The sequence below is a fragment of the Bos javanicus genome, chromosome 5, assembly GCF_032452875.1.
Source record: "Bos javanicus breed banteng chromosome 5, ARS-OSU_banteng_1.0, whole genome shotgun sequence".
Classification (NCBI taxonomy): Eukaryota; Metazoa; Chordata; class Mammalia; order Artiodactyla; family Bovidae; genus Bos; species Bos javanicus.
In genome coordinates this window covers 82558486-82579191 of record NC_083872.1, presented here as the reverse complement: position 1 = coordinate 82579191, position 20706 = coordinate 82558486, and the positions used below count along the sequence as shown (strand labels likewise).

General features: G+C 41.5%; 1 protein-coding gene across 2 annotated transcripts in view; it reads left to right on the top strand.

The window, feature by feature from the left end:
- KLHL42 (kelch like family member 42) overlaps window positions 1-18654 on the top strand; it is a 38055-nt gene extending 19401 nt beyond the window's left edge. For both annotated transcript variants that reach the window (XM_061417552.1, XM_061417551.1), the window contains 2 exons: window positions 7867-8060; window positions 13207-18654. In XM_061417552.1, the coding sequence (XP_061273536.1) occupies window positions 7867-8060; window positions 13207-13658 (646 nt within the window). In that variant the 3' untranslated portion in view covers window positions 13659-18654. The remainder of the gene's footprint in view (window positions 1-7866; window positions 8061-13206) is intronic.
- The last annotated feature ends 2052 nt before the right edge of the window (window positions 18655-20706 follow it).

Below are 20706 nucleotides of genomic sequence, written 5' to 3'. Positions count from 1 at the left end.
GGAGGAAAAAACAAGAATTCCAGTAATGCATAAATACATACTTAGAAAAATTGCAACTGACATTGAAAAACCATGGAGTAAAACATATGTGTATCTATAGACATATTAATGTAAATATATAAATACATAATTACATCACAAATGTATATTTATAAATACAGTAATGGTTTACAGGGGAAAATATATATGTATGCATTTACATGTTGGAGTATATATGCATCTTATACATATTTTTACTGCAAAATTGTTTAGCTTATGCTGATTATTATGGCCCTTGGTATTTCCACTCTGAGAGGTTTTTTCTGTATCAGCAAATGTAGACCCACCTCACTCTTGTTAATGGCTGTGTAGTATTCCAGCCTATGGATGCACAGTACTGTAATCAGTTCTTGCCTTATCACGAGCATTTAGGTCACTTCCGTTTGCCATTATAAAAATCCCATATTGTCTTTGAATATGTGTGCCTATCTTAGTTGGTGTATGTTAGCTGTATATGGCAAATGCCTGGAATCCCTGGGTAGATGGAACAAAGTATACATGCATTTTAAAGTTTGGTAGCTCCTGACAAATTTCTCATCAAAAATTGATCTAATTGCCTCTCTTAGCGACAGTGTTTCAGCTTGCCAGTTTCCTAAATTCTTGCCAAGATAAGACATTATGAACAGTTTTTATCTTTACCATTATAATGGACAAAAACACTGGTGTGACTGTCTCTGCTTGGAGGAGAGATTGTTTGTTTCATATGTTTATTGGCCATGTGTTTATCTTTTATTGGAGAAGGCAATGGCACCCCACTCCAGTACTCTTGCCTGGAAAATCCCATGGACGGAGGAGCCTGGTAGGCTGCAGTCCATGGGGTTACTAAGAGTCGGACACAACTGACCAACTTCACTTTCACCTTTCACTTTCAAGCATTGGAGAAGGAAATGGCAACCCACTCCAGTGTTCTTGCCTGGAGAATCCCAGGGACGGGGGAGCCTGATGGCCTGCCGTCTATGGGGTCACACAGAGTCGGCCATGACTGAAGTGACTTAGCATATCTTTTATAAATGGCCTTTCCCAGTTTTTAAAAAATTGGCTTATCTTTTTTGTATTAATTTTAGAAATTCTCTTCTTGTATATAGATAATAACTGTTATCTATTAGGTAGTGTTGCACATGTTTTTCATCTGCCTTTTTTTTTTTTTTATCATAAAGGTCAAAAATGAAATGCCAGAAGTGACCAGGCAGGTAGAGCCAGTGAATAGAGGGGTTTGGAAGGGTTATGATGAACTGGAGAGTTACTAATCCACCACAAGAGGGCGCCACATCGCGACCACAGCTGTTACTGCCATAGGCGTGAGGAATGGTGTCGCCAGACAGCTCAATTTTTAAATGTTGGCACCGTACTCCATTTAAAAAACAAGGAAGTCGACAACAATAAGAACTGGCCTTGTGAGCATCCAGTTTTGGGCTTCATGTTTATAGGGTATTTTTATAGGAAAGGGAACTTCCCTGGTGGTTCAGATGGTAAAGCATCTGCCTACAATGTGGGAGACCCAGGTTCAATCCCTGGGTCGGGAAGATCTCCTGGAGAAGGAAATGACAACCCACTCCAGTATTCTTGGTTGGAAAATCCCATGGACGGAGGAACCTGGTAGGTTACAGTCCATGGGGTCACAAAGAGTCGGACACGACTGAGCAATTTCACTTGCTTTTATAGGAAAAGCATTTCAATAGTTCGTAGTCAGTTTTGTCGTCTGCGTCCTATGAGCTTTTTATCTTGCATAAGAAAGGCTTTCTACAAGGAAGGCTTCTACTAGGAGAGCCCGCATCTGTCTCGTGCTGTTACTTTTATAGTTTTGCCATTTTATACTTACATCTGAATCTTTTGCGGATTTTAGGTTATAACACGTTTCCTGAATGTTCAGTAGTCTTGGTTCTTCACTGTGATTTGCTAAGCCAGTTATCCTATGCTAATTTCCCTGTTTCCCAGTGGGCAGTTTAGCCATTCCTATAGTAATAATGCATTTTTAAATTTTTGTAGCTTGGGAACCTATTTTATTGTCTTATAGCACAGAGACCCATTTGTTCTGTTTTAATTCTCTTGGTTATTCTTGATACATTTTCTCCTTCAGATATACTTTAGAATCTTCTTGTCAAGTACTGTTAGAATTTTGATTGGAATTACAGTGTATCATAGGTTAATTTGAAGGAGGATTCACAGTTTTCTGATACTTTGCAGATGGAAAAATGGTTTGCTTTTCCATGTATTTTGGGGAGTTTTTGGTCCTTCAGGAAAGGTTTCTTTTATTACCTTTGTCTGGTCTGTTTTTTGTTGTTGTTGTTGTTGTTTTAATTATTCTTATGTATTTTCAAGTTATTATTATTCTTTCTACACAGATACCTTTTTTCATTATATTTTTAGAATTGGGTGCCATATTGGAATTTTAACCTTTTCTCCTTCATACTTTGACTCAGATCTGACATAATCTCAACCAGGATTCCATCCCCAAACCCTCAACTGGACTAAATGATGAAACACCATGCTTTCTTTTCTAGCATACTCCTCACCCTGAATTGAAATTTTCTGTTTTTGTTTTTTTCTTTCTCTTCTGATTGGGACCTACTGCTTATTCAATGCTTATGTATATTTATACTGCTAACATGGTAAGCAATAAATGCTTTAAATGCATGGCTTTTTTGAACTGTGGAATATATTTTACATTATTGTAATAAAAGTGAATGTATCTTTTTGTTCCTTTAAAAATGTAACATTGCAGTGAATATTTTTATTTTGTAAGTCATTATAGTCATTTTAGTTACTTAGAATTGCTGAAAAATAATAGTAAGTAACATTTAATTGAACATTTACTCTGTGCTGGGTACTGTCTAGTACCTAGTACTCTGTACTACTGCTTTACATGTATCTTCTCACTTATTCTTCTCAAGGATTATATTAGGTCCCTGTTTTACGGAGGCAGAGACTGAGGCACAGAAAGTAAATTGCTCAAGGTGTGTAAAAAGTGGAGTAGTGAAAGTGTTAGTGCTCAGTCATGCCCAGCTCCTTGCGACCCCATGGACTGTAGCCCTCCAGGCTTCTCTGAGCATGGGATTTTCCAGGCAAGAATACTGGAGTGGGTTGCCATTTCCTTCTTCATGGGATCCTCCCAACCCAGGGATTGAACCTGGGTCTCCTACTTTGCAGGCGGATTCTTTACTATCTGAGCCACAGGGAAGCCCTACTTGGAGCTTGGTTACTCCACTTTTTAAAAAATTGGTCAAGGTGTGTAAAAAGTAGAGTAACCAAAATTTAAATATTCATTGACTCAGTATAACCATTTGGAGCATTTACAGGTTTTGGCTTCATGACTGATGGTGACTGTCTTCATGAAAACCTTTAACTTTTCCTTTTAAAAATTATTTTCTTCCAAGAAGTTGAGCTCAGATATTTCATGATCCTGGGTTGCTTCTCAGAATTTCCTCGCATAAATCTCAGCCCTCACCACAGCCTCTGTGCCAGCCTTGTTCTGGTCACTGTTGAATAAACCACGCAATGATATGGCTCTGCCCGGAAGGAGTTTATAGTTGAATTTAGATGATAAGACAAATAAAAGTGAAGCCTGGAATGGAATTATTGCTGGATAATGTGTCCCACACAGGCTCCGGAAACACTGGAAGAAACTTAGGAGACTGGAAGAAAGACTGGAAGAAACCTTGAGTAGAATGGGCAGATTTTGACCCCTGGTTACACAGCATTTCACATCCACCCCATTCACTTGCCTTTGCTGAGGTTAACTGGACCATTGACAAAGGGATCAAAGACAGAGCAGCCTACTTTCCATGGGCACTGAACAGTAAAATGATCCCATAATCCTAAATAACAAGGGACAGGTGGGAACTTAGACTCCCCTGGGACGGAGAGATTTATAAAGCCCTTTACACCCTAGAGAAAATGATGCTAAATGACCAGTGGTGAACCAAAAAAGAAAAGAAAAAAAAGAAACGTTTAGGATTGTGCCTTCTACTTAAAATGCAATGAGTACACAACGCTGCTGGAGAGGCTGCTTTGAAGTCCAAGCATACAGTACTGCCCAGTGGTCTGAATGTGGATTTGATCTCTGGAGTTGTCAGGATGTAACTCTGCCTGTGTAGAAACTTGTGTGCCCACAAACTTACTTGCTTCCCTTCCTCGCTTTAATTTGGGATAACTTGCAGGAACTGGCACCTCTGCAGTCATCAGTTCGTTAACTTCTCTGTTTCTAGAGTTGTCTCTAATCTCTTGTGTTGCCCTGTACCCTTGCTCTGAAATCAGAGTAGGGTTGTTCTACATGTGAGTACAGCAAGACTAGGAGAGAAACCTACCAAACAAGTCCTTGGCCTGGAAGGAATTACACTTGTCAGCTTTGGCTGTCCTCTTTCCTCTGAGCCAAAGTTTCTTTTAGAACTTTTCTAGAGTGATGGAACCTTTGAGAAATGTTGTCCTCTATGGTGAATTGCAGTGGAGCCTCAGGATAGCATGAAGTAAAGTGTGTTAGTCACTCAGTCTTGTCCAACTCTGAGACGCCATGGACTTCTCCAGGCAAGAATACTGGAGTGGGTTGCCTTTCCCTTATCCAGAGGATCATCCTGACCCAGGGATTGAATCCAGGTCTCCTGCATTGCAGGCAGATTCTTCACTATCTGAGTCACCAGGAAAGCCCCATGAAGTAAAGAAAACCATATGTCTATTCACCTCCCCTCACCCAATGTAATTTTGACCAACAGTTTAAATTGTTTTGTGGGTTAGGTTTTCTCAGAGATGGTTGGTAGTAGGGAGCAGGCATGACTACTTCTGTCTCCTAACCTTTCCTTCTCCCCTTACTGGTCCCCAGGGCACCCTACTATGTGGGGAAGTAGCGTAGGGGAAGGAGGAGACAGAAGGCCCTAGTGGTCCACAGACTGCACCATCTTTCTCAGAGAGCTTGGGAAAGGACGGGAGAAAGGAGCGAGCTTTGCGCTCCAAGTTTTACCCTAATGGTAACAACTTTTCTAAGCCGCAAGACCTGCTGGTGGTTTACAGTTCTTGAGCTTTTACTCAGGGCTGCGTGTTGTGGTCACTACTTTAGGTGTCCTCCAGGGCCTCTGTAAGGTGGGCCTTTCTGTTGGCTCCATTTTCCCCAAAAGGAAACTGAGGCGCAGTGAGTTCATTGAGTGGCACTCCAGCCTCTCAGACCCCAATCATCCTATGTAGCTACTGCAGCGAGGGTGGTTGTGTAGCTCTTGTTTGTCTTTGATACCCGTGTGCTGGTGGTTAGCATGGTTCATGTTACTTAGCTTTGAAGGATTTCAAGAGCTTTTGATTTCTTCTAAGTGAAAGAAACTAGATCATCATCTAATTTTTCTCACTTTCATTTCTATCCACTGTTTAAGTCAAGTATGTAGCTACAGCAAATAATTATTTGATTTAAAAATCCTTTTTCCTTTCTGAATGGAGGATATCAGGGATCAGTATTAGGAAAAACCCTATAAAAGTGATAATTAAAATAATTGCTATGTTGGATTCATACCTTTACCCTGTAGGATGTGAAGAATGGAAGACTTACTTTCAGAAAATGGGAAAAGGCAAGGATCTGTGGACATGAGAGTGCTTTGTACAGAAATCCAGCACTTTGTACTTAGCAGCCAGTGACGGCTGCAGTTGCCCGACGAGAAACTAATCCTCCTGAGGTTAAGAAACATAGGCAGGGACATGCAGGCAGTGATCTCTTTCTGTAGATTACCCTTCTTAACTCTTAACAACGTGCTTTTCTTTTCCCCCCTTCACAAGTGGGGAAACTGAGACTTGGATCAGCTGAGATTCAATGCCTTGTTCAAGGTCACAGAGCTGTTTAGCAGGGGAGCTGAGACTTCCCCATACAAGCCTGGGTTCATAATCCTTGGCCGTCTGCCTCTTCATCAAGTGGCCTGTGTTTGGGTGGCAATTTCATCATAAATTCAATATTGAAAACTGTTTCTCTTTTCAAGTGAATTTGAGCATATTGGGGTCTGGAGAGATGGAGTTGTTTACTTTTAGCTGCCTGTTCGTTCAGCCTCAGAAAGAAGTCCCTTACATATTGCACAGGACAAATGATTATGCTGGAGGAATATCAAACACTGTTTTGATCTTACAAAATTTACTATCTGTGTACCTTTGGGGAACAAAAACAAATTGTGGGCTAGTAAAATTTAGTGCTTATTTACAAGCTTTATTTCCTTTGGTTCCCCAAATTTGCACACACAGAGAGGGCATCACGGTCAGATTTTAAGGACCAGTGGCAGCAGGAAAGGTAAGCACCGTGAACCAGGGACCCCCCGGTAACTGCCACCCCAGTGAAGTCTACTGGCATGAAAAACTGAATGGCCGATTGGGTTTAATGGACAGTGTGAGCTTCTTGATGAAGAGTACTCTGTTCACTGTCTGATTTGAAAAACACAACTAAGCTAAAACTCATTTAAATGTAAACATTACAGGAACCATTGAAAAAATCCTAGTTTTTTAGTAGGTGGCTATATAGAACATACGTTCTGTATCATAATGTATCATTGTTTATTAAACATCTGTCCAGCATGGCTACTTGTTTATTACTGCTTTTTAATCTACCCTCTTACATGCTTTTTTCCATTTGAACATTTAGAGCCTCTGCACCCCCATTCTTTAGTAGGACATTGTTGTTTTCGACAAAATCATTGTGTTGGTACTTTCTGATATGCTGTGTGCTCTGGTTGTCTCCACTGCCCTGGGATGGGTGTGGTTTACACACTTGAGATGGAGGTCAGATAGCTGGTTATCGCCAGAGCAGGTCCAGAACCAGGTCTGCAGCTCTGTGCTGCTGCTCGTATGAATGTAAAGTTGAGATCGTTGCATGTATCACAGTCAACTCACGCAGCACTTCCAAATGCTTATCCTTCCTGGCCTTTAAGGAGTCCATTAATCCCTGTACTACAGTGAAAGAAATTAATTTTTTCTTTTCTATCCAAAAGTCATGAGACTTTTATTTAGTATCTGAAGCCAATAAGCAATTTAATTGTATTACTGAATATGAATCTTAAAAGCAATACATTTCTCTTTTTAAAATTGTTTACTCTTGTGATAGGTGAGCGTTTGTTGATATCTGTTATTTGTTGAGTTAACATGTATAAATGCTCTTACAATGCCAGATCAAAATATTTCTGTTTAGTTCAGTGCTTACCTCCCTCTACTTTGTATGTTGCCATGCAGTGTAGAAGATGCCCTCACATGAGGAGGATGGGTGAGCCGTCTGCTTGAGTGAACTCATGGTAAATGGGTGTTTGGACCACCCTGTAGAAAACCTATGGCATGTGCTTGTCTGTGTAGGCAGTGCTGATGTATCCTAGGATGGAGCCTACCCCCTGTGAGTAGAGACGGCAAGGGAGTGGAGTGGGTAATTGCTCCCACTCTTGAGAGAGTATTGAGTTTATTTTTTAATCAATCTACTTATTATAGAAATATAGTTGATTTACAGTGTTGTGAGTTTTTTCTTTCTGAGTGAATTATTTTTTACAACTATATTATTTTTTGATTGGATACAGAGGTCTTGAGTTTAGCACATACAAAGTGTCTTTGATTCTTGGTTTAAACTAAGCAAGATTAGTCCTTGTTACATTGAATTGCTTACCTTCAACAGCTAAAGTGTAGAGAATGCACCATTTTTGTGGCTTCTTGGGGATGGGTGAAATCTCGGATGCTATTGCATCATTCCTCTGTCCCCAGGCATAACAGCACCCTGTTTGGAGAGCTCATTTCCTTCAAATACCCAGCAGATTCCACACACAGCTTTAGCAGATTGTGCCGTGGCCTTTTGAGTAATCAGAACTGACTTTGTGGGCCTTTGTTTCTCTCTTGCAGGTCTAATTTCAAGCTCGTGGCTGTTAACTTCAAACTCTACGCCATTGGTGGGCAGGCCGTTTCTAATGTTGAGTGTTACAACCCTGAGCAGGATGCCTGGAATTTCGTGGCACCCTTACCAAACCCTCTGGCTGAATTCTCTGCGTGTGAGTGTAAGGGGAAAATTTATGTCATTGGAGGATACACTACCCGAGGTAAGTGAAGGCCTGGAAAGTGGTCCTCCTCCATGTGAGCTTTGGCAGCCTGGGGGAGGACGGGAGGGGCTAGAGGAAGCCCTCTAGTGCACACCAGCCTGATGTTATATATTTCTTACTGTATATTTACATATCTGGAAAAAAGCATCCTGTGGGACATCAAAGAGGGGTCTTTGATGCCTTTGTATGAGCATGAAAATTGCATGGTGTCGGGGGAGCTGTGAAGAAAACATGTATTTTCTTCCTGCTCTGGAAATCCCACCCTGTAGTCAACCATCCTGTGATTTGGCTGGATAACTCCTACCTTTCTCTCAAGTACACTGAACCCACCTCGTCTAACACTGGGATTTAGTGCCAATGCATCCTTGCAGGTCTTTCTTTTCACTTTCTCCCTTGTGTTCGGGTACAAACATATGGGGTACAGATTCTAGAAATTCAGCTCCAGGCTGTTCACATATCATAGGAGGAACAAGAGCATGAAGAGCATTCTTTCTTGACCAGCAGTGGGAGGTGGTTGTGCTATTTATTAAACCACACATATGTGTTTTCTGGGCTTTCCTGGTGGCTCAGGTGGTAAAGAATCTGCCTGCAATGATCCCTGGGTTGGGAAGATCTCCTGGAGAAGGGAATGGCAAGCCACTCCAGTATTCTTGCCTGGAGAATTCCATGGACAGAGGAGCCTGGCAGGCTACAGTCCATGGGGCTGCAAAGAGTTGAACACAACTCAGTGACTAATGGGCTTCCCAGATGGTTCTAGTAGTAAAGAACCCACCTGCAAATGCAAGAGGCTTAAGAGATGTAGGTTTGATCCCTGGACCAGGAAGATCCCCTGGAGGAGGGCATGGCAATCCATGCCAGTATTCTCCTCACCTGGAGAATCCCATGGACCGAGAACCTGGCGGGCTACAGTCCATACGATTGTAAAGAGTCAGACACAACTGAAGTGACTGAGCATTCAGTACGCATATGTGTTTTCTACTTTGTTTGGTGGACATTTTATAGTTAATGATTTGAAAATAACAAGCTTCTCCATAGGTTTTATACTCCTGGTCTTGGTAGGGAGCATCTCACAGCTTGTAAAAAAATTTTTTTTATTGGAGTATAATTGCCTGAAAGCTCAGTTAGTAAAGAATCCACCTACAATGCAGGAGACCCCAGTTCGATTCCTGGGTCAGAAGATCTGTTGGAGAAGGGATAGGCTACCCACTCCAGTATTCTCGGGCTTCCCTGGTGGCTCAGCTGGTAAAGAATCAGCCTGCAATGCGGGAGACCTGGGTTCGATCCCTGGGTTGGGAAGATCCCCTGGAGAAGGAAACAACTACCCACTCCAGTATTCTGGCCTGGAGAATTGCATGGACTGTATAGTCCATGGAGTCGGACACGACTGAGTGACATTTGCTTTCATTAGCTGCCTTACAACGTTGTGTTAGTTTCTCCTGTATAGCAAAGTGAATCAGCTGTATGTTCACATATGTTCCCTCTTTCTCAGATTTCCTTCCCATTTAGGTCACCACAGAGCACAGAGTAGAGTTCCCTGTACAATACAGTACGTGCTCATTGGTTAACTATTTTATACATAGTATCAATAGTGTATATATGTCAATCTCAGTCTCCCAATTCATCCCACCCCTTCTTCCCCCTTGGTGGCCACATGTTCCTTTTTTATGTCTATGTCTGTACTTCTGTTTTGCAGAGAGGTTCACCTGTACCATCTTTTCTAGATCCCTTATATGTTAGTATATGCTATTTTCCTCTTTCTGACTTATTTCACTCTGTATGACAGTCTCTAGGTCCATCCTCATCTCTGCAAATGGCACGATTCCATTGCCTTTTACGGCTGAGTAATATTCCATTGTATATATGTACCACATCTTCTTTATCCATTCATCTACTGATGGATATTTAGGTTGCGTCCATGTCTTGGCTGTTGCAAGCTGCAACAAACTGCAATACTAAATACTGCTGCAATAAACATAGGGGTGCATGTATCTTTTGGAATTATGGTTTTCTCTGGGTATACACCTAGAAGTGGGATTTCTTGGTCATATGGTAGTTCTATTTTTAGTTTTTTAAGAAAACTCCATACTGTTCTCCATAGTGGCTGTATCAATTTACATTCCCACCAACAGTATAAGAGGGTTTCCTTTTCTCCACACCCTCTCCAGCATTTATTTTTCATAGATTTTTTTTGATGATGGTCATTCTGACCCATGTGAGGTGATATTATATTGTAGTTTTGATTGGCATTTCTCTAACAGAGAAGTTGAGTGTCTTTTCATGTGCCTCTTGGCCAACTGTTTGTCTTCTTTGGATCCTCTTCTGTCTCTTATAAGGACATACTTCTTGGATTTAGAGCTGCCTGGGTTATCCAGAGGATGGTCTCTTCTTTAGATCCTTAACTAAAATTACATCTGCAGAGATCCTTTTCCCGAAAAAAGTGGCATTCAAAGGTTCTGGGGGTTAGAAGATGAACATATCTATCCAGGGGCCACCATTCAACCTTCTGTAGGTGGTGTTTTTATTTATACATTTAAGGACGGTGACGTGGGAAGAGAAGTGCATGGGGAGCAGTGAGGTTTTTCTTTTTCACACCAAGTTTTCATCACTTATCCCTTGTGACTCTCCACTGATGATAAGATATCCATCCACTCTTCCTTTACAAATAATTGAAAGAAAATGAGACCTAGCAGTCACTTCTTTCACTTCAGCATTGGTGTTCAGGTTACAGTGGTCAACTTTATAGACTTAAGTAAACCATGGACCCCAGAGAATTCCTGTGTGTGCATACGTACCTCTGTGTGTATCTGTGTGTCTCCTCTCCTAGGAAAGTAAATACAGTTATTTACTTTTGCACATTTCTAAGAATTCTGATTCCTCCCTAGGTTTTGTGACACAGAATGTGCCCTGTGGGCTGACCCAATGCACACACAGCCCTTGGCTTCTCTTCTACCCCAGAGTCGGGAAGCCCTGACAGGCAGCACTGTAACCCAAAGATGACTCTACTGGTAGATTTCCTAGTTTTTCCATGACCCTGGCTGAGCAAATGTTCTTTAGATTTGACCTGGAAAACCCTTGCTTGTGTGTTTTCTAGTTTCACAGGCCACTACTAATGTGCCTTCTTCACTTGGGCCACCCACTGTGATCCCTGACCCGGCTTCCCTGAGCCAAATCCCCATGACAGGATGGTTAGGTGACGTGGATGGATGGCTGTTTGTGCAAAGGCTGAAAATGAGTTTTCTACTATGAGAGGGCAGGCAGCTCCTTGTCCTCTGAAGCCCCCTCCTCCTCTGCTTGGGCTTGTCCCGGCACTTCCTAATAGTTCCTTGTCTTTAAAATAAGACATCATAATTGCCATGAAAAAAAAAATCAGGAATTGAAGTTGGGTATTTAACCTACTCACTTAAGTCAGGTGATACTTTTAAAATTTAGTAAGGGATAATTCATCGTTTTTATGATAACTGTTTGATTATTTTAATTCTTTGGCCAGCACTGAAGAAATGAAATTCAATAGAAAGTAGTAGTAACCACTAAAGGGAAGAGGGGTGATTTGTTGAATGTCAGAGTCAACTCTCAGTGTAAATGCAAAAAGATCATTCCACCAACTCAAACCTCATCATGGCCTGAGCCCTTGTTGGGTGAGGAGAGAAAACATTTACAGAAGACCTGGAAGGACCTTCAGACCTGGACCTGAGAAATAAATACACTGACGCTTGGCCAGAATAGGTCCTTTATTCGTAGGATGGGGAACCAGGTTACTCAGGAGGACTTGTTGGTAGATTAGTAACCAGACTCCTTAGTGCTGTCTCCTAGAATGTCCGCTTTATCCCCTGTGCCCTCTCAAGGCACTTGACTTGTAGCAGAGAGCACGGTGGAGCTTTAATTACAACCCTCTGTGGGTGGGTCCTTCTGTCTCAGGAGGAAGTACTGCTCCCAGTTTCTGCGGCGATCAAAAGGCTGCGGCTTTCGTTGAACGTCAGTTCCCAAGCTGACCTGTCTCTTTACACTGATGCTGTTGTTTAAAAAACAACAAACAGAAAGTTCATTCTTTCGGATAATTCAGAGCATTTTTAATTTTTTTTTTTTTTGCTGAGGCTAAAATATTCCATTTATTCTTCCCTTGAGAAAAGAATAAAAGAACAATTTTTAAAAAAAAACGAAAAAGGAAACTAGATATTTTCAATTTCACAAGCATTTTTCAAAGAGACTAGGCAACATTTTTCCTTGAAACAGGTATTAATTGAAAATGATGTTAGGGTGGTCTTTCATCTACCATCCGATTATATCCACACAATAATTAACCATCTCAGGACTTCCTGGTGGTCCAGTGATTAAGACTTCTCATTCCAGTATAGGGGGTGTGGGTGCAATCCTATATGCCTCAGGGCCAAAAAATCACAAAACATAAAATAGAAATAATATTGTAATGAGTTCAATAAAGACTAAAAAATGGTCCATGTTAAAAACAAAACAAAACAAAAAACTATATGTATATAAGTAACCATCTCTTGTGAAATGGGCAAGGGGAGGGGAAAGAGCCATTGTCGGCGCATCTCTGGTGTTACAGTTGCGAAACAGAATTGCCAAGCGATTCTGGCTTAAAGGCCAGAGGTCAGATTTTTTTTTTTCTTGCATCTCTCTGACTTGCAGCTCTGCCTGCTTTCCATTAGACGGCTCCAGAGATCCCGCTCAGCTCACTTGCCTTGTTTGATAGAATCTGTTGTCAAGAATAGATCCTCTTGGGGCTCAGCCTGTCATTTGCGTTAGGCAGCCCCTCGTTCTGTTAGGTACTGATGAGGGCTCTCTGAGGCTCAGATTCTTCCTACACTGGCCTGGTGGTTCTCCAAGGTGCAGGGGTCCCAGGGAGGAGCTGGGTGCTCTGTCACAGCGGCTCATCTCCCTGGTCCGACCGGCTCTGCGAGCCAGCCTGGGAGGGACGTGCCTGAATGCCAGCCCAGTGGGGAGGATTCTACACGGATCTCCTCCCAGCCATTTCCCAAACTCTTTTCCCAACTTCCGCTTTCCGGAAGCAGTTTGGCCTCTGTGAGGCAATCAATCATTCAGGCTCAGGCAGACGTGCAGGTCCAGCCGGGCGGCTGGTGGCGCTCCCCCTGGTGGTGTCCTCACGCGGCTCCTCTCTGCCTTTCAGACCGGAACCTGAACATCTTGCAGTACTGCCCCTCCGCCGACCTCTGGACTCTTTTCGAAACGTGCGACGTCCACATCCGCAAGCAGCAGATGGTGTCGGTGGAGGAGACCATCTACATCGTGGGGGGCTGTCTGCACGAGCTGGGGCCCACACGAAGGGGCAGCCAGAGCGAGGACATGCTCACCGTGCAGTCCTACAACACCGCCACCCGCCAGTGGCTCTACCTCAAGGAGAACACATCGAAGTCGGGCCTTAACCTGACGTGCGCGCTTCACAACGATGGCATCTACATCATGAGCAGAGACGTGACCCTGTCCACCAGCCTGGAGCACCGAGTTTTCCTCAAGTACAATATCTTTTCAGATAGTTGGGAAGCCTTTAGGCGTTTCCCAGCTTTTGGACACAATTTGCTTGTCTCTTCTCTTTATCTGCCCAATAAAACAGAAACCTGACTGAATTGAGCTAGAATTGAAAAAGAAACCTGGTTCAAGACCAAAAAACACAACTGTCCAATTTCCAGAGAGACTCATTTTCAAAGGGAAAATGTGAGTTTTGGGTCATTTATACAGAAGCTGTAAATAAGCTTACTTGAACTAATTTACTTGAAAACTTGTGGGAAAAAAGAGAGACCAACTTTATTATTTTTTTAATTATTGATTTTTAAATTATGGGAGCAAATCCATGATAATGTTTTTTGTACAAATGTGATACCCTTGGGCCAATGTCTGAAACTGATCTTCAAAAAGAAGATTCATTGTGCCTGTTTAGTAAAGGGCCAAAGTCAAAATTGGTAAGAATGCTAAAGATGATTTTTAAATCTGTTTTGTTTAGGTCACTTGAAATATCATTGATACCTTAAGTGAGAGGTTTTTTTTGTTGTTATTAATTTACTTGACAAACATGAATATTAACGCTGTCTTTCTCCCCTGGTCACACCCACATGTGTGCAGTGTGTTTAAACTAGGGTTCTGTGTTCATTTGTTTTATTTGCACATGACTTTCCAGGAAACTTACACCAGTGGAACCCAACACCCAGTCCTCCCCCAAACCTGTGTAACAATGTTCTCAGCTATTTTTCAAGTCTTTTTTTTTTTTTTTTTTTAACAGTTATGAATGCTGAGTCAATAGGCCAGTATAACCTCTTATTTCATTCATGTAGCAGATAGCAGATTTGTGTGGTCAGATAGGTTATATTGCTAGGCATTCTGTATTTCTTAAAAAAGAGGATATATTGTTTAAAAGAATGGATCTCTATATTTTTTAAATTGAGTCTTAAATGGGAAGGGAAGGAAGCACCAAATAAGAGGAAAAAAAAATGCCTTTGAAAGTTACTTTTATCGAATGTATTTGACCTAGTTCTTTAAGTTTGAAAGTGTAACTTTATACTTAAGTCAGACACCTTTCAGATTTAATCTTGGCTTTTTAATTCATGCTTTGCTTTTGTGGGGTAAAGTGAGGACAGCTTTGAAACATTTGTGCTAGAGAGCGGGAAAGAAGCCCTAGAGATGGAGTAGCATCTGCTGGGACTTCTGAAATTTGGTAAGGTGCTGTATTTGCCTTAGTTGGTAAATCAAGTGGAACCCAGCTCAAGAGTTGTTTGTTTACAGTAAGTAGTTAACAATGAATAAAATCTTCTGCCAGTCATAGATCAGCATTTCTTTAAAAATATACAGGCATCTCTTGGATATGCTGCAGTTCAGTGCCAGACCACTGCAATAAAGCCAGTTGAAAGGATTTTCGGGTTTCCCAGTGCATGTAATGGTTATGTTTACACTATACTATATAGTCCATTAAGTGTTCAGTAGTATTATGTCTTAAAAAAATGTCCATACCTTACTTTTAAAAATACTATTATTATTAAATACTGCTAACCATTTTACCTGACAAAGTGGGGTTGCCACAAATCTTCAATTTGTAAACAGTGTATTAATCTGCAAAGTATAGTAAAGTGAAGCACCATGAAATGAGTTATGCCTGTATATACACATGCAAAGCAATTTTATTTCCATTGAAAAACATTTTTTGAAGTCCTCTGATTTTTTGCAGTGGAATAACTTTAAATTGTGAGCTGGATCCTGTCGTTCCGTCCTAACATTCCAGTTTCAGTGTGCCTCACTTTAAGAAGGTCCTGTAGAAAAACAAAAACTGTTAGGGCAAATTCATGCATTCAGCATGCTTACTGATGCCTCCAGTGTGCATTCACTGGGCAGGTGGACGCAGAGGAGTCGATGACCTTAACAGGCTTCAGTTTATACAAGGAGTCACTACAGGGTTTCTTCACAACTATGACCTCCTAGTAGATTTAAAATAAGGGTCTGGTTGTAAAAAATTCTAGTTGCACAACTTTTCAGGAATACTTCTATTAGGTAAAATGAGGTAAGTCTTTATTGTGGACATGGAGATAGATCTTTGTGTCTTGTTACCAAATAATCTTATCAACAACAATATTGAAGGGTTTCTAAGCCATATCCATTTATTCTCAAATACTTAGCCTTGTTTTTCTTTTTTTTTTTAAAGAACAAACTCTGACTTAAATTTTATTGGGAATAGTACTTTAATAATAGATTTATATTAATTTATATTCATTATAGAATTGAATTTCTAGTGACCAGTAATTTCATTACATATATTTAAAAATCTAATTTATTTTAGATAGTGTTAACTTGTGTTACTATAGATCTATCGTTTTTAAGGCTTAACCTTATATATTCCTAAGATTATAGCCAGTTGAATTAATTCTGGACAAACAGTTGGAGATGAGCTCGTAAATACCCACATTATAAGAAATACAAAGTTTCCTGCCAACCAGTTCTCTTCTTGATTACATTCTTTGGATCTATTTTCCTTGTGCCAACAATTAGATTCTTTGACCAAGTGAAGGCATACTCTCATCCACAAAGCTTTTTATAAACCAAGTTTAACGTGTGTGTATGTGCATCTGTGTGTGTGTGTAACAAGTGTGCATGCGCACACACAGGCATCTGGCATATTAAGCTCTAAGATATGCAGACTCTAACAAGACTTCCTTGGGGGTGCCAGCAGTACTTAGGCAAACCAGAAAGTGCGGTAGGAGAGATCTGTGGATTTGAGACTTCCTTCCTGCTATACACATTAGCTGTGTTGATGTTTTGAGAGTGATTTTAATTTAGCCTCATGCTCTCACTGGTGCCAATGTTGTACTGAAGACTTTACCTATGATGAAGGCAATGTTGCTTGAAAGTCTCCTGTTTCTTCTCTTTCTCCAACTGCTCTCTCATTTTCAGAGATGCTTTTGAGGGCTGCTGCCCTCCCACTGTGGAGAGGGGAGTTACTGGGAAGACCTGAATGCTGGCCACCTTGCCAGAAGCACCCTGTTTCACTGAGCATGGTCTGAGTGTGAATTGTTAGAGGGAGGTTATTGGTTCTCCAGTCATTCCTTCTGGCTTTCTTTTCTGCATCCTTAGTTTCTGAGGCCCCTCCCTTTAAACATTTGTCTGATGAATGTATAGGAGTTGATTATTTCAACTGTATTTGTTAAATCTTAACAGTGAAGTACTGAGAAGGTTATGGATACTAGTAAGAAACAAGTAGATTAGGATTAAGCATGAATACCAAAGAGAATTTAACTCTGCCATTTTTTTTAAAAAAACCAAAATCCTAAGTAATTCCAAATGCCTTAGATATCAATTAAAATTGTTCTGACATGGACAAAACTCTCTACCAGGAGAGTAATCAAGTAAATGCCTGTTCTCTTTCGATAAACCATTACTCTTTGAGCATTGTGAATGCCGTGTTTTCAGATTTCTAGGTAAAGTCATGACCCTATGTGTTTGGCTGCACAGGTAAATCGAGTGTGAAGGCTGTGCTGTCCTGGTCGACCAGCACTTAATAGGCAGTGGCTTAATGCAGAGCACTTGAGAGACAACATAGCAACAGAGAGGGAATATGGGTGAGTCCTTCACTGGATGCCTTTCGCCTAGACTAGGGCTGGGGAAGATGAAACACTATGCTGCCATTCCTTCAAGGTGGCGTTACGAGTGAGCAGCACTTTTTGCCTCTGTGGCAGAAATTGGTCTTAAAAATCCATGTCATTAATGCTTCCAGGCATCTATTACCATCAGAGTGAGATGAGGTCTCTTTGTCATCCCTGCCTTAGGCAGAGGAGTGAATGAATGACATGAGTAGACACCACCCAGAATGGCTGTGAAAGCAGTGAGCTGATTCAGCTGTTTTCTGGTTTCCCAAAATACATATTAAATCTCTATCATGTGCAAGAAAGTGCTAAGAAGTGGGGAGACAGACATAAGTAAGCCACCATCCCTAGCCTTGAAGACCTTGCAGCCTTGTGGAAATGTTTGCCGTGACCGTCTTAGACTGTCTGGAGGATGCCCGCTTTCATCAGGTGCGCTGGGGCGTGTTGCATTCCTGCGTCTTCAGTCCTGGCCCCAGCCTGGCCCCTACCTTACACGGTTGACTAACGATCATCATACTAGCTGATTCATACCGGCTATACACTCAATTTAAACATCACATCCTGTGGTTTTTCTTTTTCTTTTTCACCGTATGCTCTTTTCTCACTACTTTCCGTAGTCTTCTCTGTACTTCATTTTCCTGAGAAGGATGATATGAGATTGGCTTTATTTAAAAATACTTAGTAGGCACCATGGCTCATGGAGCTGAGAGCTCAACAGCTTGATCCCATGAGAATGATGAGCAAAGCCAGGGAGGCAGGTATTGGGAGAGAAGCGAGCTGTTCACGTGTGTGTTTATACCTATGCCTTTAACACACTTCGATCAAAAATATTAATAAAGAAATGGACATCTAGATACTAGTCCTGACTGAAAGTCAGTTGATTTCTGCCTTTGTGATGACTATTAAAGGGTATATTTCATTCACATAAGCATATTTTTTTTCTGTTTTCTGGTGTTAACTTAGGAACACAATATAAAATACACACCAATTGACACAGACTGAGTTTAGCACTTAACATAACCAGTTTTACCCATTCATTCCTGTAGGAGACAGATTAAATGTAAAAGATGGTCAATTTTGAGTTGCAAAAGGGTGCTAAAATGACTTTGATGGGGTTGGCTGGTGCTTTGTCAAGTGGATGTCAGAGTTTATTACTAGTAAAGAAAAGGAAAATGTAATTTGCATTATTATGCCGTTTTTCTAAAAAAAACTTAATAGGGACTCTTTAGATGTCTCTACAATGTTTTCATATCTAGTGGTCATTTTAGAAAAAAATGATAATCTATAGAATGAATAGTTATGTTTTGTTATGATTGATACTTTCTTGGTTAAAATGGTTGTATTGTGTCTTCAGTTTCCAGTGTGGCTTAAAATGTAAACATTCACATGATTCATTTAAATACAATGATGCCTATGAAGCACTCACTCAGACAGCATTCCTTTTGTGTTTAGAACTACAGAAGAAAATCTCTTCAAATAAAATAGTTCTAAATCGGTGTTTGTTGTCCGTTAAGTACCTGCTGTGTACTCAGGGCTGATCAGGGCTGGGAGGGGAGGGGAGACAGGTGTCTGTCGGTGGGAGCTCCTGATTGGCTGGAAGGCCAGATTAACCTATGAGCCAGTTAGTGGAGGAAGAACCATGTGGAGTGTCTTATGAAAACTGTTAATGTTTGAAGAAGATGGATCTGGGAGGAGGAGCTCTGAATCCTTGCAATTCTGAATAAAAGAATGAAGTCAAAATTCCATAGCTTACCAATTATGGCCCCTCACGATCTGTTCCTCCCCATGTTTTCTGCCATTCCCACTGTTTTAAACACCTCTTGCTCAAGGAAACTAAGACACATAGTTCCGTTTCTATTGGGAGTGTTAGCTATGACACTCACGGTCTGTGAGGCTTAGAAAGCACTAGGGGTAAGTGTCCAAAAATAGAGTTCAGTTACTAGATGATATCCATCCATGGCTGTCCATCTTCTTTTTATTCTTTGGGCTGCACTGCAAGGCAGGTGAGATGTTAGTTCTCTGACAAGGGATTGAACTATGGGAGCCCTGCAGTGGAATCATGGAGTCCTAACCACTAGACCACCAGGGATGGGCCCTGTGTCCATCTTCTTCTATCCTTTGGTTGCTTGACCTGTGAGAACAGGTCTCCTCATACAGTTTTAAGAGTGATCCAACTTGAAATATACTACTCCCCCCATTAAAAACCAAAGACACACCCATCTTTTCCCTAACAGAAACAAAGATCAGATCTAGCTATTATATCCAAGGTGACATCCCAGTTCATGGAGTCCCAAGTCCAGGGTCGTCAGGGGTTATCCTCTCCAAAGCCCATGGGTGACCACCCAGCTCTGACAGCCTATCAGCTAATGAACTTACTTCATACACACCCAACACTAATAGAGCACTTACTCTAGGAACTCTAGGCATTTTAAAATTTTAACTTATTTAGGCCTCACAGCTGACAAAAGTCCATATAGTCAAAACTATGGTTTTCCCGGTAGTAATGTATGGATGTGAGAGATGGACCGTAAAGAAGGCTGAGCACCAAAGAATTGATGCTTTTGAATTTTGGTGCTGGAGAAGAACTGAGAGACTCTTGGACAGTAAAGAGATCAAACCAGTCAATCCTAAAGGAAATCAATCCTGAATATTCATTGGAAGGACTGATGCTAAAGCTGAAGCTCTAACACTTTGGTCACCTGATGCAAAAAGCTGACTCATTGGAAAAGACCCTGATGCTGGGAAAGATTGAAAGCAGGAGGAGAAGGGGACGACAGAAGATGAGATGGTTGGATGGCATCACTTACTCAATGGACACGAGTTTGAGCAAACTCCAGGAGATAATGGAGGACAGGGAAGCCTGGCACGATACAGTCCATGGAGTTGCAAAGAGTTGGACATAACTTAGGGACTGAACAAAACAAAAGGCCTCACAGCAATCCAAGGTGATAAATATAAGTCCCCCTTTAGTTGAAGAAACTGAGGCAATGCAGGTCACAAACTGCCATTTGGGAAAAGGGAGAAGGGGAAATCGTATGCAGAAATCAGAAGTCAAATGGTGTACATTTTCCTGCTGGTAGAGACTGGCAAGGACTTCCTACCCTGATGGTAGAGTGGGTCTAGCCAGTCAATCTGAGAGCTCTTGGTTCTGCTCTGCAACACGTGTTCCATGGCCATTCCTGGTTGTGTGTGCCAGATGGCGGCAGTCTTCCTGTTGACCGGGTTAGGGGGAGTGGTGGGAGGAAAGCCTGAGATTCTATAGACACCATGGAATCCCAGGCCCCTGTGTGAGGACCATAAACATTTCCTTGGCAACAAAAACCTTAAAAAACCCCAGTTAGATGCTGGTAGATCTGATCTATGGTAACTCTGTGGGCCAGTTCCCTGAACTTGGAACCCATCTTTGTGATGTCTGTCTCTTGGCTTCAGAGTTCCTGCCTTCACCCTTCATCCTCAGCGTGATGGCTCCAATCTCCATCAACTTTGAGACAACCTGAAACAGTAGGGTTCTGCCCTTGCCAGACTACCTCTCAGGGAAGGCTGCTTTA